This window comes from Hypanus sabinus, chromosome 1 (genome assembly GCF_030144855.1).
Source record: "Hypanus sabinus isolate sHypSab1 chromosome 1, sHypSab1.hap1, whole genome shotgun sequence".
In the NCBI taxonomy this organism is placed as follows: domain Eukaryota; kingdom Metazoa; phylum Chordata; class Chondrichthyes; order Myliobatiformes; family Dasyatidae; genus Hypanus; species Hypanus sabinus.
This window is the reverse complement of record NC_082706.1, coordinates 172511621-172536446: the sequence shown is the minus strand read 5'-3', so window position 1 is coordinate 172536446 and position 24826 is coordinate 172511621. Positions and strand designations below refer to the sequence as shown.

The 24826-nt window shown below is 34.8% G+C and overlaps 1 protein-coding gene across 1 annotated transcript in view; it reads right to left on the bottom strand.

Moving 5' to 3' along the window:
- The window catches only part of LOC132400509 (NSFL1 cofactor p47-like), a 74389-nt gene that overhangs the window by 33902 nt on the left and 15661 nt on the right, over positions 1-24826 (bottom strand). Inside the window, exons 2-6 of the mRNA XM_059981522.1 lie at positions 16036-16133; positions 14023-14100; positions 12167-12332; positions 9651-9743; positions 4591-4700 (exon numbers count right to left, since the gene is read on the bottom strand). Coding sequence (XP_059837505.1) covers positions 4591-4700; positions 9651-9743; positions 12167-12332; positions 14023-14100; positions 16036-16133 — 545 coding nt within the window. The remainder of the gene's footprint in view (positions 1-4590; positions 4701-9650; positions 9744-12166; positions 12333-14022; positions 14101-16035; positions 16134-24826) is intronic.

Sequence of the window (24826 nt, the reverse complement as noted above, 5' to 3'; positions counted from 1 at the left end):
TGGGGGAACTTCGGATCGATCGCTATGGGATTCACGTGTGTAATCATAGCGTTTGCCATGACCCGCACAATGGAGGGGGGTAATGTTTTTTTTCATTCACAACATTATTGGGGGGTTTTTCGTTGTTTTTTTCTTTATAATCTATTTTTCTTTTATCTTTCTTTCTTTGCCTGGATGATCGGAGGGGAGACACATAGCAACATGGAGAATTTAAAAATAATTCCCCAAGGTACTACGAGAGTTGAAATATTATGTATTATTATAGATTGGAGTAACCCCATTAAAAATAATGACAAATTTACTGAATTTTTTAAGTTTTAATGTTAATGGGCTTAATGGACCAGTGAAAAGAAAAAGAATTTTAACATACATTAAGAAAATGAAAATAGATATAGATTTTATACAAGAAACACATTTAACAGAGATAAAACATCAGAAATTAAAGAGAGATTGGGTCGGAAATGTTATTGCAGCTTCATTTAATTCAAAAGCGAGGGGAGTTGCAATTTTGGTCAACAAAACTTTACCAATTAAAATACAAAATGTATTAATTGATTCTGCGGGAAGATATGTAATTATACATTGTCAAATCTTTTCAGAACTATGGACTCTTATGAATATTTATGCACCAAATGAAAATGATGTAAAATTTATTCAAGAGGCTTTTTTGAATTTGGCTGACGCACACCATAAAATATTAATAGGTGGAGACTTTAACTTTTGTCTCGACCCAGTTTTAGATAGGTCGACAAAGGTTGTTACAAAACCAAAAGTAGCAAAATTAACTTTATCATTGATGAAAGATTTAAATTTGATTGATATATGGAGAAGAATTAACCCAAGAGAAAGTGATTATTCATTTTATTCAAATAGACATAAAACTTATTCAAAGATAGATTTTTTCCTACTATCAGCGAATATTCAAGACAGAGTGAAAAATATGGAATATAAAGCAAGAATATTGTCAGATCATTCCCACTTGATAATGACAATGATAATGATGGATAAGGAGGAATCGATTTACAGATGGAGATTTAATTCAATATTATTAAAACATCAAGATTTTTGTGATTTTATGAAAAACAGATTATTTTTTTTTAGATACAAACTCACATTCAGTTGATGATAAATTTATATTATGGGAAGTGATGAAGGCATATTTGAGAGGCCAGATAATAAGTTATATTTCTAAAATAAAGAAGGAATATATGGTAGAAATAGATCAATTGGAAAAAGAGATTACAAAATTAGAAAAAGAATCTCAAAGATATATGACAGAAGAAAAACAAAGACAACTTGTTAATAAGAAGCTACAATATAATACACTTCAGACATACCGAACAGAAAAAGCAATTATGAGAACTAAACAGAGATATTATGAACTAGGTGAAAGATAACACAAGGTTCTTGCTTGGCAGTTAAAAACAGACCAGGCTTCCAAAACGATAAATGCAATTAGAACAAGTGTAAATAAAATTACTTATAAACCTTTAGAAATCAATGAAACTTTAAAATTTTTTAATTCTGAACTGTATCAATCAGAATCGCAAAATGATATTGTTGAGATAGAAAGGTTTTTATCACAAATAACTCTCCCAAAATTGAATTCAGAAGAACAGAAGGGATTAGATGTGCCTTTTACATTCAAAGAGGTCGAAGAAGCTCTAGGATCACTTCAGAGTAATAAATCTCCAGGAGAAGATGGTTTTTCACCTGAATTTTACACAGAGTTTAAAGATTTATTAATTCCTCCTTTTATGGAGCTAATACACCAAGCGGGAAGAACGCATAAACTTCCAGAATCTTCTTCGACAGCTATTTTAATAGTATTGCCAAAAAAAGACATTTTAAAGCCGACATCATGTAGATCTATTTCTTTGTTGAACACAGACTATAAAATAATAGCAAAGATTTTATCTAATAGATTATCTAAATACTTACCAAAATTAATACACATGGACCAAACAGGATTTATTAAAAATAGACAATCGGCAGATAATGTAACTCGGTTACTTAGCATAATTCATTTGGCACAAAAGAGGGAAGAAATGAGTGTGGCAGTTGCTTTGGATGCAGAAAAAGCATTTGATAGATTGGAATGGGATTTTTAATTTAAGGTATTGGAAAAATATGGATTAGGAGTATCTTTTATAAAATGGATTAAAACCTTAAATACTAACCCCAAAGCTAAAGTGGTGACAAATGGCCAAATTTCAACACTATTTCAGTTAACAAGGTCAACTAGACAAGGTTGTCCATTATCACCTGCTTCATTTGTGTTGGCGATAGAACCATTAACTGAATTAATTAGAACTGACTCAGATATTATGGGTTTCAGAGTTAATCAGGAGGAATACAAGATTAACTTATTTGCTGATGATGTTCTGATTTATCTAACTAACCCATTGCATTCGTTGTGTAAATTATCTAGATTGGAAGAATATGGGAAAATATCAGGGTACAAAATAAATTGGGATAAAAGTGAAATTTTTCCCCTTACTAAAGGAGATTATAGTCAATGTCGATTAATAACTCAATTTAGATGACTGATAAATGGTATAAAGTGTTTAGGCATAAGAGTTGATAATGATATAAAGAATTTATATAAACTAAATTATTTGCCATTATTGAAAAAAATTCAAGAGGATCTTGATAAATGGATGATGTTACCAATAACATTAATAGGTAGAGTCAATGCTGTAAAAGTGAATATATTCCCTAGATTACAATATTTATTCCAAACACTACCAATACAATTACCGCACAAGTTTTTTCAAGAGTTAAATAAATGTGTGAGGAAATTCCTTTGGAAAGGTAAGATGTCAAGAACATTGTTGGAAAAATTGACATGGAAATTTGACCTAGGAGGGTTACAATTACCAAATTTTAAGAATTATTACAAAGCAAATCAACTTAGATTTATTGCATCTTTTTTTGATGAAGATAAACCAGCATGGATTAAAATAGAATTAGATAAAATAGCAGAAAATATACCAGAAGATTTTATATATAAATGGGAATCTAAATGGATACGGGAAAAGAAAGAATCTCCTATACTAAAACATTTGATTGATTTATGGAATAAGATAAATGTTGATGATGAGATAGAGAAATCTTTATTAGCAAAGAAACCTTTAATTCAAAATAAACATTCCTTTTACAATGGATAATCAACTTTTATATAACTGGTTTCACAAAGGGATTAGATATATAGGAGACTGTTTTGAAGGAGGTATATTAATGTCATTTGACCAATTAAAGAATAAATATAAAATATCAAATAACACTCTTTTCTGTTATTTCCAATTAAGGGTTTATTTAAGAGATAAACTGGGTCAAACAATGTTATTGCCGAAACCTAATGAAATAGAAACTTTAATTCATAAAGGAAAAATTAAAAAAATTATTTCTAGTATGTATAATTTGATTCAAAAACAGGCAATTAAACAAGGAATTCATAAGTCAAGACAAAAATGGGAAACTGATTTGAATATTAAAATTGATGAAACAAGTTGGTCAAGATTATGTCTTGACAGTATGACAAATACAATAAATGTTCGACTAAGATTAGTACAATATAACTTTTTACATCAATTATACATTACTCCACAAAAAATAAATAGATTAAACTCAAATTTATCTGATCAATGTTTTTGATGTAATCAAGAAATTGGTACTTTTTTTTACATTCTACTTGGTTTTGTTTTAAAATTCAACCTTTTTGGACAAATTTAAGAGTTTTACTGGAACAAATTATTGGAACACAACTTCCACACAATCCAATATTATCCTTACTAGGTGATATTGAAGGGATAAAACCGAAACCCAAATTGAACAAATATCAGAAAGAGTTCATAAAAATTGCATTGGCAGTAGCCAAAAAGGCTATTGCAGTTACTTGGAAATCGGATTTATACTTAAGTATAGATCGTTGGAAGAATGAAATTTTCAGCTGCATTCCACTTGAAAAAATTACTTATAATTTAAGAAATAAATATGATATATTTCTGAAAATTTGGTGCCCTTATTTACAAAAGATAGGATTAAATATATAGGTACTCCGAAGATAAAATTATTGGTCATCTGGGGAAAGAAACATATATATACACATTAAAGCTAATTTGAACTCCTTAGAGCATGTGGGGATCTTCCGATATCCAGGCATTCTTTCTTTTTTCTTTTTTTTTCTCTTTTTCTTATACATAGGGATATGTTAAGGGGAGGGTTGATATACATATATTTTCTTTTCCTTCTATTTTGTAACCCATTTGAAAATTCAATAAAAAAATTTAAAGAAAACTATAACCAAAAGTCATGGGTTAAGGATGAAAGGTGAAATGTTTAAGGGGAACATAAAGGGAACCTTCTTCACTCAGAGGGTCATGAGCGTGTGTAACAAGCTGCCAGCACTTGTCCTGGTCCTAGTCGTGGGACAGGTTGATGGGAGTAGGCAGTTTAAATGTTTCAGCATGGACTAGATGAACTGAAAGACTGTTTCTGTGCTGTACTTTTCTATGACTCTCTGTCGTAACATAAATTATTCTCGTATTAATTTTTTTCACATCAGAATCATCCCATGAACAAACTTACCCCCTGCTAATGGATTCCAAGAACTCTGCGTTTTTAGGGTCTGTGTAGGTTCTGAGTTCTCCATCGTCCAAACTGAAGCCATTTTTCCACAACTTCAGCAAAATCTGAACCTGTCAAGAGTCAAATGCCTACACAAGTCACACAAATTTTTGGGAAAAGAAATCCATACACACAGAATAATTGATGATCAAGAATTAAGATCACTTTAAAAAACAAAAAAAAGAACAGTCAGCTGTGATTTTTGTAATGGGATCTGCTCAAATAAACAATGGCTGAATAATTGAGATGGATCTCAGAAGCAACAGCCGGACTGACAGTACCTGTGGTATTGATGGCAGATAGAGAGGGAGGCACGTAGAGGGGGAGCAGTCATCTAAGGAACTGCTTGGATGGTATTTTCCCTTCATAGACCTATAAGAGACCAATGGGGACATCATCCTCTCAAAGACAATGGCGACTCCGATCACCACACTGATTAGACCACATCTGCGGTACTGTGTGCAGTTCAGATTGCCATGCTTTTTTAAGAATAAGACTACACTAGAGAAAGAGCGGAAGAGATTAAATACTCTTTAACAAGTGAGGAAGGCAAAGGAAAGGAAATTATAGGCCAGTTAGCCTAACCTCAGTGGCTGGGAAACTGTTGGAGTCTATTATTAAGGATGAGATTTTCGGGTACTTGCAGACTAATAATAAGTCAAAGTCAGCGTAGTTGCTATGAAGGGAAACCTTGCCTGACAAATCTGTTTGTTCTTTGAGGATGTAACAATCAGGATGGACAAAGGAAAGGCAGTGGATGTCACCTACGTGGATTTTCAGAAAGCATTTGATAAGGCGCCAAACGTGAGGCTACTTATCAAGATAAAATCCTATGGCATTACAAATGGCATGGACATAGGAATAGCTGACAGGCAGAAGGCAGCAAGTGAGAATAAAGGGGGCTTTTCTGTTTGGCTGCCAATAACTAGCGGTGTTCTTCAGGAGTCAGTTACTTTCTGCTTTGTTTGTCAATGATTTAGATAATGGAATTGATGGCTTTGTGGCAAACTTTGCAGATGATACAAAGATAAATGTAGGGGGAGGTAATGCTGAGGGAGCAATGTGATTGAAGCAGGAGTTAGACATGTTGGAAGAATGGGCAAAAAAGTGGCAGTTGGATTACATTGTTTGGAAATGTATGATGATTGATTTTGGTAAAAGGAACAATAGTGCAGACTGTTAACTAAATTTCAGAGAAAATTCAAACATCAGAGGGGCAGAAGGACTTAGGAGGTCTTGTGCAAGACTCCCAATAGGTTAATTTACAGGTTGAGTTTGTGGTGAAGGCGGCAAATGAAATGTTCGTATTTCTTGCAAGGGAAAGAGATTATAAAGGGAAGCTGATAATGCTGAGGCTTTATAAAACACTAGTCAGGCCACACTTGGAGTATCGTCAACAGTTTTGGGCCACATATCTGTGAATGGACGTGTTGTCTTTGGAGAGAGTTTAGAGGAGGTTCACAAGGATAATTCTGGGAATAAAGGGGTTAACATATGAGGAGTGTTTGGCAGGTCTGGGTCTGTACTCACTGGTACTTAGAAGAATGTGGGGCGATCTCATTGAAACCTACCGAATGTTGAAAGGACTAGATAAGGTGAATGTGGAGAGTATGTTTCCTTTGGTGGGGTATCCAGAAATGGAGGGTACAACCTCAAAATTGAGAGGCAACCTTTTAGAACAGAAGTAAAGACGAATTTATTTTAGCCAGAGAGCAGTGAATCTGTGGAATGCTCTGCCAGAGACTGCAGTGGAGGCCAAGTCCATGGCTATATTTAAAGTTAAATTGATAGTTTCCTGATCGGTCAGGGCGTCAAAGGATATGGAGAGAAGATAGGTGTATGGGGTTGAGTGTGATCTACCAAAATGAACCACCTCATTTGGGTTGAACTCCATCTGCCATTTCTTAGCCCAGTTTTGCATCCTATCGATGTCCTGCTGTAACCTCTGACAGCCCTCCACACTATCCACAACACCCCCAACCTTGGTGTCATCAACAAATTTACTAACCCATCCCTCCACTTCCTCATCCATGTCATGTATAAAAATAACGAAGAGAAGGGGTTTTAGAACAGATCCCTGATCACTGACCTCCATGCAGAATATGACCCGTCTACAACCACTCTTTGCCTTCTGTGGGCAAGCCAATTCTGGATCCATAAAGCAATGTCCCCTTGGATCCCATGCCTCCTTACTTTCTCAATAAGCCTTGCATGGGGTACCTTATCAAATGCATCTACTACTCCACTTTCATCAACGTGTTTAGTCACATCCTCAAAAAATTCAATCAGGCTCGTAAGGCACGATCTGCATTTGACAAAGCCATGCTGACTATTCCTAATCATATTATGCCTCTCCAAATGTTCATAAATCCTGCCTCTCAGGATCTTTTTCATCAACTTACCAACCACTGAAGTAAGACTCACTGATCTATAATTTCCTGGGCTATCTCTACTCCCTTTTTTGAAAAAAGGAACAACATCCGCAACCCTCCAATCCTCTGGCATTTCTCCCATCCCCATTAATGATGCAAAGATCATTGCCAGAGGCTCAGCAATCTCCTTCCTCACCTCCCACAGTAGCCTGGGCTACATCTCATCCAGTCCCAGAGACTTATTCAACTTGATACTTTCCAAAAGCTTCAGCACATCCTCTTTCTTAATGACTATATGCTCAAGCTTATCAATCCACTGTAAGCTATCTCTACAATTGTCAAGATTCTTTTCTGTAGTGAATACCGAAGCAAAGTATTCATTAAGTATCTCTGCTATCTCCTCCGGTTCCATGTACACTTTTCCACTGTCACCCTTGATTGGTCCTATTCTCTCATGCCTTATCCTCTTGCTCTTCACATACTTCATACAGCTGTGGTAGGACTTACATACTGTAACAAGTTACAAACATACTATAACAAGTTACAAAATGAAGTGAAGCAGCATCAATGACAACAGAACATCCCTTCCTGATGAGCTTAACACATTCTACACATTTTGAACAGAACGACAACGGGTAGCTCACGTCCCACCCGGACTGTCTCCATGCACCCAAATCTACAGTCGCTACCACAGACGCAAGATCAGTTTTCTGGAGGGTGAACCTGAAGAAAGTGTCGTGTCCAGATGGTGTCCTAGCCCATGTTTCTTAGTGCAGATCAGCTGGTGGGTGCATTTGTAGATATCTTTAACCTCTTGCTGTTTCAGGCTGTGATTCCCTCCTGCTTTAAAGGCACTGTCATTCCAGTACATAAGGAAAACAAAAAAAATGCCTTAATATCTACCGTCCTGTGGCTCTGACATCTATCATTATGAGGTGCTTTGAGAGGCTGATCACATCAACTCCAGCTTTCCATTAAATCTCAACCCACAGTAATTTACCTAATACAGAAACAGGTCTATGGCAGATGCTATCTCCCTGGCCCTACACTCATCTCTGGAGCATCTGTACAGTAAAGGCACCCATGTCACACTCCAGCTCGGCCCATGATTCAAAGCAAACTCATCACCAAACTCCAAACCCTGAGTCAATGACTTCCTCTGCAAATGGATCTTTGACTTTCTGACTAACAGACTGCAATCAGCAAGGACAGGAAGCAACAACTGCACCACAAACATTCTAAATATTGGTGCTCCACAATATTGCATCCTCAACCCCTAACTCTGCTCCATGTACACTCACCACTGAGACCAGATTCTGCTCCAACTTCACCTACAAGTTTGCAGATGATACCAGCATAGTGGGCTCCATCTCAAATAACAACGAATTGGAGTACAAGAAGAGTATAGAGAGCTTAGTGACATGGTGTCAATGACAATAACCTTTCCCTCAATGTGCACAAAATAAAAAAGCTGGTCAATGACTTCAGAAAGAGGAGCGTTCACATGCTCTTGTATAGATCAACAGTGTTGAGGTTGAAAGAGTTAAGGGCTTCACATTCCTAGGTGTGAACATGACCAATAGCCTGTCCTGGTCCAACGAGGTTGATGGCACAGTGAAGAAAGCTCATACATACCTCTGTTTCCTTGGGAGGCTAAAGAAATTTTGCATGTTTCTGTCAACCATTACCAATTTTGTGAAATCAATGGACCATACAAAATATTCTGTTTGGATACATAAAAGCTTAGTATGGTAACAGCTCTTCATGTGACTATGGGAAACTGCAAAGCTGTGGACACAGCTCAACATATCACAAGAACCAGCCCTTCTCTGGACTCTGTCTATGCTTCCCGCTGCCTCAGTAAAGCAAAGTATAATCAAAGACCCCACCCAACCCAGGGAATCACTCTTCTCCACTCTCTCATTGGGAAGCCTGAAAGTATATTTCATCAGAAGGTGAAATCAAGAAGGTGAGTTGTGAGTGGTGTTCCTTTCCCCTATCAATTTCAAAATCTGAGCTACTGCCTTAATTGCATTTTCTTGAGGTTTACTCTTGAAAAATTAGAACCTTTTAAAACTTGGAAATATGTCCTCATTCCTTCATTATATTTACGTCCCAAAACTCCCTCCTTAATAATGCTGTGGAACGTGGATTCCTGAGGTTCAGGAAGGAAACTTTCTTGACTACCACCTTGACTAGAATAAGGGATCAATAAATACTGATAAGCCTACGATCTGGTTCTTCAGGTGGAAAACAAAGAAAACACCATTTTCACTCTAATATTTGTACACAACCTGACCACAACCTTAATTCCATGCAGCAACACACGCAAAATGCTGGTGGAACACAGCAGGCCAAGCAGCATCGATAGGGAGAAGCGCTGTCAACGTTTCGGGCTGAGACCCTTTGTCAGGACTGGTTTTGTCAGGTCAGGACTTAATTCCATGCCACAGTTTCCATCCTACGTTAACTCACGTGTTCACATTAAGGTCTTCCAAACAAAGTTGGCAATTGATGTCTAAGCAGACTATATGAAAGGTACAATTCCCATTGAGGGTGCAGATTATAAGACACTACGCAAGCAGGTTTGAGAAATAATTAATTCCCATGGCCTCCTCTAACCTCCAGCCATAAACTGTCACAACTTACATCAAGGTTAGAATCTTGTTTTTTATCTTGTGAAACATATTCAGATGATTCTTGTGACGATGCTCCCAATCGGTATCCACCACCAGCAAATGGCTGCAAAGTAAATTTTAAAAATTGCAGTAACTGCTACCACATATATCTTGGTCTCTGTTCTCATTACTTACTGGAGCATTAAAAATCTTTAAGTATCAATAAATAAATATTATTTGGATTAGCAAATGTGAAGATCTCTCAATGCCAGCTTGAAGGAGTGCAGAGAAACTTTACATGGATATAGACAGGATGTGAGCTCCTGAGTCACAAGAATAGGCTGAAAAGTTTAGGAGTGCAGGAGAATGAGGGAAGATGTATTGACATAAACAAAGTTATGAGGGGTATAGATAAGGTGAATGCCTGCAGGCTTTTTCCCCTCTGGTTGAGTGAGACAAGAACAACAGGTCATAGGTTTAAGGGGAAAGGCAAAATACTCAAGGGGAATCTGAGATGGAATTACTTCACTCTGAGGGTGGTAAGAGTGTGGAATGAGCTGTTAGCGATGCAAGTCAAATTGCAGCATTTAAGAGATGTTTGGATAAGAACATGAATGAGAGGGGTATGGAGGACAATGGACCCTGTGCAAGTAAATGGGAGTAGGTTAAAAAACCAGGACGGCATGGATTCGGTGAGTCAAATAACCTGTTGCTATGTTGCAGTGCTCTAGGATTCTGACCAGAGCTTCCATGTGAGGCAAACATTTTAAAATGAAAGACAACAGGTGCAGTATAAAATTAGAGAATATAACCCTTCTACATTATTACCAAATTTTATTTCCAAATGAAGGCAGAATACAAAATGCATCAAATTTCAGTAACCTGGCATGCTCAAGACATTGGTGGTGCTGAAAATAGGATGTTACCTCTATAATGAACAGTATTAAGAGGACAATTTTAGATGCTAGCAATATGATGGTAAACTTTCCAGTGAAGCAGCTAAATTGAAAGGGGAGTGGGAAAGGAAACCATTACCTGGCGAGTAGATGCTGAATCATTGGTATTTCCAAATGTTCTAGAAGCTATAAAAGTTTTCCTCCAACCAAATTAATTATATTTTAATGAAGGTTTCTTTTATTGGAGCCATGAGGAATTTCTGCCCTTTCCAGGACCCACTTGGCACATGGACAGTCTAACATCTTTAGATTACACTGCAGTGCTGAGATAAAGTCTTTCACTCTATAGCTTTATTATTTTTAAGTCTATTAACCTTCAAAGATATATGTTAACAAACTTGACTTCTGATTTATGCTTCTTCACTCCATCAATTTCCCTTTTTGCTGTTAATATTTTATATTACTTAGCTACTTTTGAAATGCTTGAATGAAAATTGGATCTAGAATCATAACTGGGAATGAACTGTCCGTAAGAATTTGAAAATGGAATGGCACAAGCACCCAAGGAAAAATGGGGAAAGTAGTTTATTGGGAAAGAGATGGAAAATAGGATAGAATGGATGTCTCTCCAAGGACTGGCATGAACTTGATGGGCTGAGTAATCTACTGTTCTACATGCCTACATTGGCAGTTACTAATAATATTTTACAGGCAGCATTAAATTTTTAGAACATTTTGAATGCATGAAGCTCAAATACTATTCAAGTTTCATGGTATTCAAAATTTCATGGACTTTTCTTAAATTTATTTGGCTACAAAAGTAAGTTTTACAAGCAATTTGCACATTAGCCTACATTAAGGACTACTAACTGATTAAGATCATTGCTCGTTACCTTAATGGGACAAATATCACATGATATGTCATCACGCTGTTGTGAAGCAGGATGTTGGAACTTTTTAGAACCGATTATAAAAACAGATAATGCTAAATTTTGACAAAAATAAAATTTCTTTTCAAAAACCAATTCATTTCTTCCACAGATGCTGTCTCACCTGCTAAATGTTTCCAGCATTTTCTATTTCAACTTCAGATTTCCAGCATTTGCAGATCTTTTTATTTTGCTTTGGAGAACTAGTCACTTGCCATCTTCTTTCATCCATAAAGGTTCTCATACTTAATGCCATAAGCTAATTGTTCTATCCTTCTATTGAATTGAATTGACTTTATTACTTACATCCTTCACATACATGAGTAGTAAAAATCTTTACATTACGTCTCTATCTAAATGTGCAATGCTTAGTAATTTGTAATAAATAGTATTTACAACAGGACAGTCAATATAACATCGAAATACAATTGTATAAGCTTGAATTAATCAGTCTGATGGCCTGGTGGGAGAAGCTGTCCCGGAGGCTATTGGTCCTGGCTTTTACGGTGCGGGATGGTAGCTGCTAGAACAGTTTGTGGTTGGGGTGACTCAGGTCACCAATGATCCTTTGGGTCCCTTTTGCAGCAAAAAAAAAATTACCTCTGCTTTACAAAAAAAAAATCAGCATGGTAACTTTTTAAAAAATAGCTAAAAAGAGCAAAATACTATTGTGAGAGCCGTGAATTCAGAATGTCTCATAAGGCATTCCAACATTCCCTTACCACAGCTCTGTTTGCCTCGCTGCCACTTTCTGACCACTGATCCACTGGAACTGCCCCTTGTTCCTTAGCTCCTTTGAAAAGGTCATCCACAATGTCATTTAGGTTCTTCTTCTTTGGCGGTTCAACTATTTGTTGGCCACTGTGTTCAGAACCACCTGCGTAAAAGCTTAAAAAATTAATGTATACTGAGTGAAATCCAGTGCTTTCATAAATTAACAGAAGCAGCACATTAATAAATGACAATGTCTATCATCACATTTGACTGCTTCCTAAGCTGGCGGAATACACATCACTTTGAAACATCCATTGTAGTGCAAAGCAATGAAACATTGCTGCCTCAGGAAAAAAAAGTTTCATCTTTTGTAAGTCTAAATTAATCACCTAATGCAAGCTATATAATTACATTTACTTAAATAGTTACAACATTGCTGAATACTTCCTTGTATACATCCAAGTAAAATTAGGAAGAAAAAATATTTAATGTGTTAGATACCGATGATTTTACAATTAATCAATAACTTCTGCAGTACAGCTATTACATGGCTTAAACAAAGTCAATTTGCAAAGTTTTCCACCAACAATACGCAAAAAAAGTTAATATAACCTAATGGTATTGGTAGAGGGTGCATTAGTAAGATGCTAGGAGCCTATTAATTTGACATCAGCTGTTCAGAGTTCTTCAAGGCTATATTGTTTTTCGGACTTCCTAGTCTAATCAAGGGAAATATGTCAACTCAAGACAGTTCCCAAAACAATTTGTACTGTAAAACATAGCTGAGTTTTTAAAGTGGCACTCCAAGCCAAAACTTCTGCTTAGCAAATGCTCTGTCCCTTAAATACATATTTTACCCTGGTGCACCTTTTCCTTCCCTTGCTACCATGATCCACGCTCCTCTCATCAGATTTCATTTTCTTCAGCCTTTTACCTTTTCCATCTATCACCTCCCAGCTTCTCACTTCATCCCTCCACCCACCTACCTTCCCCTTCACATGGCTTCACCTATCACCTCCCAGCCTCTCACTTCATCCCCTCCACCTACCTACCTTCCCCTTCACATGGCTTCACCTATCACCTCCCAGCCTCTCACTTCATCCCCTCCACCTACCTACCTTACCCCTCACATGGCTTCACCTATCACCTCCTTCCCCTCCCACCTTCTTATCTGGTTTCTTCCTCCATCATTTCCACTCCTGAAGAAGGATCTTTGCCCAAAACTGGTTATTCCTCTCCATAGATGGTGCCTGACTTGCTGAGTTCCTCTAGCATTTTGTATGTGTTACTCTGGATTTCCATCATCTGCAAAATCTCCTGTTTTACATAGGTTACATAGTTATGTCCCTCATAATTATTTATAAATATGAAAAATTGTGGAACAATTAAATTTTATTTGAATGTTTCTGATATTTTAATTACCTTAATCTTGCCTATAGGCTCATTTCTTTGTTTTGTACTCTAATTGCTTATCTTAAATATCAGGTTAATGCTTAATGCTGTCTGGTATATGGGACTTGGTAATCTTCATGGGCTGGGGCAGGGACAAGAGAAAGGAAAGTGGGTAAAAGTTATTTTGGAATTAATAAAGCCATATTATGTTATGTTTCATATACAGTTATCTGTTCAAAACTACTCATCATATGAAATTTATTGTTCTTAATTCTATCTCATTATGTGAAATAATATCTCCATTCCACTGCTGGCAAAAAATTAAATACAAATTATATTCTATTCAATTAATTGGATGATTCACACTTTACCCCAGAAATCACCTCAGCAAAAGTATTAGTTATTTGACATTCAATACTTCTTGTTGTCTCCGATGCATTGTTAATTTCAAAGAAATGTCACAAACTCTTACTGTTCACCCTCATCAGCTGAGCTGTTATTCTGTTCCTTCTTCAAGTCTTTCAGTGAAGATATCCGGGAGGTACCAGAGCTTGAAGTAGAAATAAAATAATGTTGTTGGATCTTTAGGGCAAAAGCTTTTAAATAATATACAGTTCCAGCTTGTTATTTAATTCAACTATTCACTGTCATTCAATTTTTAATATTCTATTATGCTGGTTGAAAAAAAGAGAAATTAGTGAGTACTGACCCTTCCTCACACCTCCAACTATGGAGAGCCAACACTTAAAGTCAGGTCACTCTAATACCTCTCGTTTCTACTGGAGGACTTCTAGGTTCTCAAGCCACTATTTAGACACAACCATCTTCTACCTCATCAAGGTACACTGGCAAGAATGACTGGGCACACCAGCTATTTCCAGCTCTTCCTGTTCCTCAGAATTTACTTTTCCTACCCTAACTCTTTTCTCTCTTCCTTTATCCAGTCTCTTCCCATTTGTGTCTGTAAATTTTCATCATAAGCTGAAGAGTAGGAACTGCAGAGAATAAAATAATCCTAACAATCTATTCAAGGATACCAGAAGCTATTCAAGGTTGCAAGGTTTGCCAAGCATGGAAGGTAGCGAGGAAATACTTAAGCAAAGAGAGATTAAAACCATGAATATTTAATGATGATGAGAATTAGTAAATAAAATAAATTTGTATCTGATTACTTTATTATGCTTGTATAGAAAGTAAATGGGTTTTTACTTTACAATAAACTTGCATATAAACTGAGACCATTCTCCTGGATGTTAGAAAAACAAAGTAATAGTGAATTTAAAGCACATTTTATTCTTGTTTGGTCAGACAAAATCTATAGTTAGTGGTTAATGCAAAAATGCTTTAAATGTCACAAAATGACAGCTGGTAGTCAAGTTGACTAACTTCCAATAAATTGAGAGATTTGTACAAAAATAACTAATTAAACTTGCTGCACTGGATAAGACTGGATTGCCACTCAACCTATTGCTGCCAGAAAAGGAATTTTTGAAAATGTAGAGTATAATTTCTTCAGATACTTAATTTTTTTTATTAAGAATACGCATAAACATTTTGTATTCTCATTTGTCTGTAATATTTCTAACAGCAAAATACAAGTTACTTTCCCATTCAATTGGAAAACTATCATGATTTAAAAGACTTATTGTAGAAGTCTGGAACAAAAATTGTATGCAAAAACAAATTACACATCATGTAAGATAGTGATAATAAATCTGATTCTGATTTTAGTCTGATCAGAAAAGAGGGACGGGCAAAAGTCAATAGATTTAACCATAACTAACTTGGCTATCTAGGATATTTTATAAGATAATAGATTTTGGAATTTTTAAGCTTGTTCCTACTCAAGTGCAACTTCTATTGCCTCTACAATGAAGCTCATCTAATAACAAAGTATTTTTCAATACATCAACAATAAGTTAATGAAAGAAAGTCATACAAAATTCACAAGTTTGATCCCTTTATGAAAGATGAAAAGAAGTGCTTTGGAAGGTAATTTTCCTTTTCAGATTTTTGAAGGTTGTTCAAACCCACTAACTATTATAAAGACAAATAAAACTCTCATTAAAGTTACAAACATTTTTCTTTACCTATTTATAGAAAGTGGACGCTGTTGCTTATCATTTATTGTTACTTCCCAAATTTCTCCTGAACTGAAATGGCAATTAAAACCATGCTAATAGGACTGAACTCATAGGCCACGAGGCAACAACAGCAGATTTCTTACCCTGAAGATCACTGAACAAGTTAAGGTTTTACAACAATCTAATAGCATCATGGTCACAATGCCTAAAAAATATCCTTTTAAAATAATGATTCTCTTAGTTAGTTGAAGTTTATTTCCAGTGATGGGATCTGAAGTCATGTTCACACTGCATGTGCAGAGACTCAAGGGCTTCAATATCCAATGAAATAAACGTAAAGCAGTTGAAAAGATGTATCAAACATTTGCAAAAAAACTTTAGTACAACTAGTCATTTCTTACCTACGAACTGCAGGTCTGAAATTAGAGGCATTAGACATTGGTACATCTTGAACTGGTTGATTGTCACCGCCATGCTCAAAGAAACTAGATAATGCTAGCTGCACAAGAAAACACAGCAAAAAATATTATTTAGCCATATTTATATATTAGTATTATGTAATTTATTTTGTTAAACTCATTAGAACATAGCTGAAAAATATGTTCTCAGCTTTGCAATATACTCAAAGTAGACAAAGCACAAGTTAATTCTGAAAGTATACTCCAATCATAATCATACTCTAATCATACATAACAGACTCTAAATTCAGGTGCATGTTTGTTAAAAACTATTTTTAAAACACACAGCAAAATCTAGAATTAGTTATCAGTAGTTTTTCATGTTTGATTTGTTTAGATACAACATAGTATCTGCAGCCCAATGAGCCCATGATCCCCTATTACACCCATGTGACCAATTAACCGACTGATCCATATGACTTTGAAATGTGAGAGTTCCATGCTGTTTGAGTTTGGGCAGATGGGGCTCATCAGCCATGGTTGGCAGCTCGTCTAGGAGAAGAAAAACTCTGACCTCAAGCTTCAGCCGCCTTGCGGCTATATCCGCTCATGGGGAAGGCTTTGGAAGTTAAGCCAGAGGAAAAATACTTTAGAGTCCCTAAGGCAGTCCTACGTTGAATTCAGCACCGACTGGCAACTCCTGCAATGCCACTGGTACCAAACTGCATTGGTCTCTACCATTCCTTTGGATTCATCAGCTGCTTGGAGTTGGGGGAACCAGATGCATGGGCAACAGCTTGTCCTTCATATCATACTGTCCTGGCTTGCATATTGACTTGAACAGCTAGGGCACAACATCTATAGTCAACTCTGACAACAGAAGCCATCAATGCTGCTTAGATAAATATTAAAATAAACACTTCCAGTGTATGGAAGGAGGACCATTCAAAACAACCACTGATTATAAAAACTCAGATTTATTGAAATTGATGAAATTTCCTTTGTAACATGCTACAGAGTAAAAGTACATTAAATTCTTCAGTTAAAAGTCTTATTTGTGTTTATAAGACTGTTAATGTTATTAAGATGATTAAGAGAAGAGCATTATAACTGGCTGCATCAGCATCTGGTATAGCACAGGATCGGAAAAAACTGCAAAAAGTTATAAATGTTGCTAGCTCCATCATGGGCACCAACCTCTCAAGCATCCAGGACACCTTCAAAAGGCAATGTCTCAAAAAGGCAGGTTCCATCATTAAAGACCCCCATCATCCAGAACATGCCCTCTTTTCATTGCCACCATCAAGGTGGTGGTACAGAAGCCTGAAAATGCACAGTTAACATTTCAGGAACAGCTTCCTCCCCTCTGCCATCAGATTCCTGAATAGACAATGAACCCATGAACACTACCTAAGTATTATTCTTCCTCTCTTTCTGCACTACTTATTAATTTTTAAAATATATACTTATTGTAACGTATAGCTTTATTATTTGTATTACAATGTACTACTGTGACAAAACAACAAGTTTCACATTTGCCAGCGATATTGAACCTGATTCTGATTAAGCTTTCTTTTCCTCTTCCGGGTTCTCATTCTAGCCCCAACTTTGAAAAGGTATTAGCCAGCGAATTTTTAAGAGTTCCCTATTCAACGTAATTTCATTTTCTCTAGATTCACTTCAAAAACCAGAGAAAGGACAAGAAATAAGTACAATCCGTTCATATACAGCAATAAAGAGGTTTCACAGCTGGTCTCTTTACAGTGCACCTAGCCAAGGAGCTGTCCATGGTATGCTTTCTAAACAAGATGAAGTTCAGTGGTACAGTACATCTAACAAAATGTCAGCAAAAACAGTTCACTGAATTAAAAATATGGCAAGATCAGAAAACCTGCTCTGTTTTCAACCTACATGGGTTCCCAATGAATGAGATGTAACTGAATCTTTAAACACTTTGCTACTCAACAACCTCTCACAAGCCTATTAACTTGACAGATGTGGATATGTACACATACACACAGTCATTTTTCCAGAGCATCCAAAATTATTAAACTTTCAAAAATTGTTTAACTTGCAATGTTATTTTTAATATTTTAAGTTTTGATATTCCAATTTATTAAAAAAAATGTATTTTCCTTTATTAGTGAAATCTTTAGTTTGAGCGATCTTTCAGGCACCCTGATAACATCACAGTTACTGATTCCCAAGACCCTCTATTGATATCTTCTGACTACAAATCATACTTGAATGGAGAAAGAAACTAGAGCCAATTTAGTTTTTCCAGGCAGTTTTGATATTGGTCGTAAGCATTATCCCTTTTAGGATTATTCTGGAGATACAGAATTATGTGAATATTGGATCATCTGCTCTTACCTTTGATTTTAAGGTAAAAAAATGCATAAAAATCAGTTTGGGAGACTCTAGTGAGAAGGCCTCCTTGGAGAATGCCTGCTTATAGTGATGAATAAAGACTTATATATCATCAGCTTCAAAGTCTCCCCAGTGACTTGGATCACAGTTACAAAATCCCTTTGTTCCTGACTTGAAAACCGAGAGCTCCTTGAAAAGCAAACAAATACCATACAAGTTGGCTATATTTCTTTCTTTTTCAATATTTTTATTGATTTCTTACATAAAAGAATACAGAGTACAGTAGGATATATAATATATAGAGATTTCAATATATTGGAATCACAAATATAGTCTCATTACCCCATATCCATATAAATTAAATTTAAATGTAATACTGAAAAAATAATTATACAAAAATATCTAAATTCACTACCAGAAAAAAAAACAGCTGTTTGGTTAAAAAAAGGAAAAAAAAATCCTTATCATATAGTAAAACATATTCTTAGCCAACATCTGTGCTTAATAGCAAATCAAAGATTTTGAAAATAATTCAAAAAAAGGTCCCCACAATGTTAAAAGATCTTGTCTAGGTTCAGAAATTGAACAGCGAATCTTCTCTAAATTTAAACATGACACATCATCATTTAACCAATGAGTATGAGTAGGTGGAGTGGTATCCTTCCACTTAAGCAACAATGCCCTCCTGGCTATAAGAGAAATAAAAGCAACAATGTGCAAATCATGTGTCTCCAAAATAATATCATTTCCTCCAACAATATCAAATAAGGCAGTCAAGTGATTAGGTTTAGAATTTACTTTAAAAAGCACCAAAAAAGTTTGGAACACTTCCTTCCAATATTTTTCAAGACTCTGACAAGTCCAAAACATATGAATTAGTGAAGCTTCTCCATTGTTACATCTATCACAATAGGGAGATATATCAGAATAAAGACGAGACAGCTTATCTTTAGTCATAGAACAATACAGCACAGTACAGGCCCTTCAGCCCACAATGTTGTGCCAAACCTTAAACCCTGCTTCCCATATAACCCTCCACCTTAAATTCCTCCATATACCTGTGGGCCCTATGAACCACTTATGGGCACGTAACGATGAGACATTAACCAATTAAAAAATTTCATTCCAAGTATCTTCAGAAATTGGAATCTGTAAATCTTGTTCCCAGAGATTTTTAATTTTGTCTAAAGGAATATTTCTCATTCCCAACAACATACAATAAATATTAGATATAGATCCATTATGGAAGGGTTTCAAATTAAAAATTGTATCAAGAAAATTCTTATCTAGACTTTTAGGAAATGTATGTACTTGAAAACGAAAGAAGTCTCTAATTTGTAAATATCGAAAGAAGTGGGTTTTGGGTAGGCTATACTTAGCTGATAGTTGCTCAAATGTAGAGAGACCATCTTCAACAAATAAATCCTGAATACATTTAATACCCAATCTATTCCATTCTTTAAAAACTATCATAGATTTAAAAATATAGAAAAAAAATGGGACTTGAAAGTGAAAAACTCAATAAACCAAAATATTTTCTAAATTGTACCCAAAACCTCAAAGTGTGGTTAACTACAAAATTATCAGTTAAATTACTTAAAGATAAAGGAACTGAGGATTCTAGAAGAGAAATTATAGAAAATTTATTAACAGAATTAGCTTCTAAAGAAACCCTGACTGGACAATCCTGTTGATTAATATAATATAACCAAAACATAAGATTTCATATATTGACAGCCCAATAATAAAACCGAAATTTGGGTAAGGCTAAACCTTCATTCTTTTTAGCTTTTTGAAGATGAACTTTATTTAAATGAGAAATTTTATTTTTCCATATATAAGATATAATAGAATCCAGAGAATCAGAAAAGGATTTAGGAATAAAATCAGGTACAGCCTGAAATAAACATAAAAATTTAGCCAAAATATTCATTTTAATAGAACAAATTCATCCAATCAACGATAAAGAGAGGGGTAACCAATTTGACAGTGCCTTATTAACATAATTCAGAAGTGTAAAGAAGTTTTCTTTAAAAGGGAATTCCTAGTAATTGTTACGCCCAAATAAGTAAATTGATTTCTTACAATTTTAAAAGGAAGGTTAGAATTAACTAATACCAAATTATTCAAAGGAAAATGTTCACTCTTATGAGTTAAGTTTATATCCTGAAAACTGATTAAAGCAGGAGAGTAAAGAAAGTACTGAAGGTAAAGAAGACTCCAAATTAGAAATGTAGAGCAAAAAGTCATCAGCATAAAGTGAAGCTTTGTGGATAATACCTCTACTTAAAATACCAGTAATATCATTAGATTCCCGGAAAGCAATAGATAAAGTTCTAAGACCAAATCAAAAAGCAAAGGACTCAAAGGACACCCTTGTCTAGTTCCATGTTGAAGTTTAAAAGGTTTAGAATTCTGAGAGTTATTAAGAACCTGAGTGGAGGGAGATATATAAAGTAATTTAATCCACTGAATAAAATCTGGCACAAAGTTAAATTTTTCTAAAGTTTTAAATAAATAATTCTATTCAATCTGATCAAAGGCTTTCTCAGCATCTAAGGATATCACACATTCTGATATCTCTTTAAGAAGGAGAATAAGTAACATTCAATAAATGACGAATATTAAAGTGGGAGTATTCATTTTTGATAAATACAGTCTGGTCAACAGAAATAATAGATGGCAAAATATTTTCAATCTTGCAAGCCAAAAGTTTAGATAAAATTTTAGTACCAACATTACGTAAGGAAATTGGTCTAGAAAAACATTCAGTTGGACCTTATTCTTTTGAAGAATCAGCGAAATAGAGGCTTCATAGAAAGATTGTGGGTTATAATTCTATTGCTTCTAATACACATGAAATTGCTTTACATAATTGAAAGTACCATTGGCTATTTAAGTAATTGTTGGGATAAGGGTCAGGTTCTCTGATCATTTCAAGTTTACTTAAATATATAAAATGATCCAAGAGGTGGTTAAATACTCCACAATAGATTTTCAATTTTTCCCAGGTTTACTAATCATACTTGATCATTAACAGTATCAATGTTAGTAAAATTTCTTGGAAAAGCTTTCCAGATTTTCACTTTGTAAATTAAACTGTTTTTCTATGCAGTTTTCAGGATAAAGGTAAAAAGCCCTATAGACGACGAAGTATTAGGCCAGCAAATTATCAATCCCCAGCAAAAATATGCACCAGTGTACAGAATTTCTAAGTACTTTAACAAATGCTTTCATGACTTAAACATATTCCTGTATTATTCCACCAAAACAGGCAGTAGTTTGACAATATAATTTAGCTCTGTATCATCAAATAAATGTTTAAATTGTTCAAACATGCTTCAAAAAGGTTCAGGCATGAGAGGGCTAGGAAATGTGTGTATTCAAGTAAAGTACATTGAGATGACTTTTAAAGAGAGGTACAAAAGATTATGGGTTTAGGTCAGAGCTCCGAAGAGCAAGGCTGAAGCAGCTGAAAGCAAGTGGGCATCTCAAGGGTGAACTGCTGAAACCAAATGGTAAAAACGCAGGTTTCTCCATATTCACTTACCCATGTCCCATGGCTTCACACACACACATTTCCACATTCATTATTAAGGGGACTCTCTCCCTAGTTATCCCTCTGCTCTTATTAATAGTTATCTTGGGATTCTCCTTTGCCTTATCAGATAAGGATATCTTATGTCCCTTTGGCCTTCTAATTTCTACCTTAGATGTACTCCAACAAACCTTGTACGCTAGAGATTTTCTTAATCCCAATTATCTAATTCTAGCGTGAATACTTTTTCCTAAGCAGAGCCTTTCTCTTTCTTTCTTTTTCAATCTTTTTATTCAGTTTCATATATATAAGAAAAAACATAACATAATAATGAATAGGTTATAAATACAATAGACTTGAAATTACATTAGTAATAGGATAATAATATCCTATTAAACATCAACAAAAAAAAGTACATTAATCAATCAAGTCTATATAATTATATATGAAAAAAAAACAAAAATAATCATCAAAAGAAAAGGGAAAAAAAATTTGAAAATATATAAAAGAGAATATATATTGAAAAAAACACTAAACTAAACTAACATGGGCAATAATAACAGTTTATAAGTATATGATAGTGTCAAAAAAAACTCCGGAACTCCATACCTGAACAAGAATAAGCGGAGAGAAGGTCTGAAAAAGGCCAAATTAATTCATATGAAAATGTCGAATGAACGGTCCCCAGGTTTCTTCAAATTTAATTGATGAGTCAAATATAGTGCTTCTAATTTTTACCAAACTCAGATAAGAAATAGTTTGAGAAAACCACTGAGACGTGGTAGGAGGATTTACTTCTTTCCAGTTTTGTAATATAGACCTTCTGGCCATTAATGTTACAAAAGCAATCATTCGTCTGATTGGAGGGGAAAACTGATTACCATCCTCATTTGGTATACCAAAAATTGCAGTAATAAAATGAGGTTGTAAATCGATATTCCAAATTGAGGAAATGGCACCAAATATGTCCTTCCAATAGTTGTGTAAAGTGGGACATTACCAAAACATGTGGGTCAATGAAGCCACTTCTAAATGACATCTGTCACATTGAGGGTTAATATGAGAATAGAATCGAGCAAGCTTATCTTTAGACATATAAGCTCTATGTACAATTTTAAATTGTATTAAAGCATGTTTAGCACATATAGAAGAGGAATTAACCATTTGTAAAATTTTTTCCCATTTATCCGTTGATATATTGTATCGAAGTTCTTTTTCCCATTCTTGTTTAATTCTATCTGATATTTCTGGTTGTATCTTCATAATCATGCTATAAATAAAAGCTACTAATCCCTTCTGACAAGGATTAAAGGTGAAAATCAAACCTGAAAAATCCAATGGAGTTGAATTGGGAAAAGATGGTAGAACTTTATGTAAGAAATTTCTAATTTGTAAGTATCTAAAAAAATTAGATTTAGGTAATTTAAATTTGTTGGAGAGTTGGTCAAAAGACATCAAAGTACCTTCAAAAAAAAAGATCACGAAAACATTTTATACCTTTCCTTTTCCATATGTTAAAAGCTTGATCTGTCAATGAAGGTTTGAAAAAAAAATTAAGTAAAATAGGGCTATCAAGAACAAAGTTTTTCAGAGTAAAAAACTTACGAAATTGAAACCAAATTCGTAGTGTATGTTTGATAACTGGATTAGATATCTGTTTATTGAATTTAACTAAATCAGCAGGAAGAAAAGAACCAAGAACGGAGAATATAGAATATCCCTTTACCTCACTACATTCCAAATTTACCCACTGTGGACACAATGGTGAGTCCAAATCTAGTTTCCAATACGTTAGGTTACGAATATTATTCGCCCAATAGTAAAATCTAAAGTTAGGTAAAGCTAAACCACCATCTTTTTTAGATTTTTTAATTGCCTTTTACTTAGCCTGGGGCTTTTATTTTGCCACACAAATGAGGAAATTTTTGAATCAATGTTGTCAAAAAAAGATTTAGGAATAAAAATTGGTAAGGCTTGAAATAAATATAAAAATTTCGGTAAAATCATCATTTTAATAGCATTAATCCGACCAACTAATGATAGGAATAAAGGAGACCATCTTGTAGTAAATTGTTGAATTTGATGAAGCATAGGTAAAAAATTCAGTCTAAATAAATCTTTATATTTCTTGGTGATTTTTATACCTAAATAGATAAAGTTATCAGTAACAACTTTAAATGGTATCCTGTCATTCAATAAGGTTTGCGCGTTTAAGGGGAATAATTCACTCTTATCTAAGTTTAATTTATAACCAGAAAAACTACCAAATTGAGCCAACAAGGATAAAATAGCGGGAATAGACCTATTAGGATCAGAAATATATAACAAGTCATCAGCATAAAGTGATAATTTGTATAACTTCTCATTACGGGTGATACCAAAAATATTAGGAGATTCACGAATAGCAATGGCTAAAGGTTCTAATGCAATATTAAATAATAAAGGACTTAAAGGACAACCTTGTCTCGTACCACGAGATAATTGAAAAAAAGAGGATCTATAATTATTTGTAAGAACGGAAGCAACAGGTTTATAATATATTAATTTAATCCATGATATAAAATTAGGACTAAAATTAAAGTTTCTCAATGCATTAAATAAGTATGTCCATTCAACTCTATCAAAAGCTTTTTCAGCATCTAATGAGATAACACATTCTGGGGTTGTGGGTGATAGAGCCTTTCTTAGTTAGGGTTCCTTAATCATGCCTACTTTGCCTTTCACATCAACAGAAGTACGCTGGCCTTTAACATTTCTCATTTCATTTTTCAAAGCCCCCCCCCCTTCTCAAACATCCCTTTACCTGATGTCAGCAGGGTCAATTTGACCAAATATAAAATGAGAATCAGAGAGATGGTAGATAGTCAGTTTCAGCCTTATGTCAAT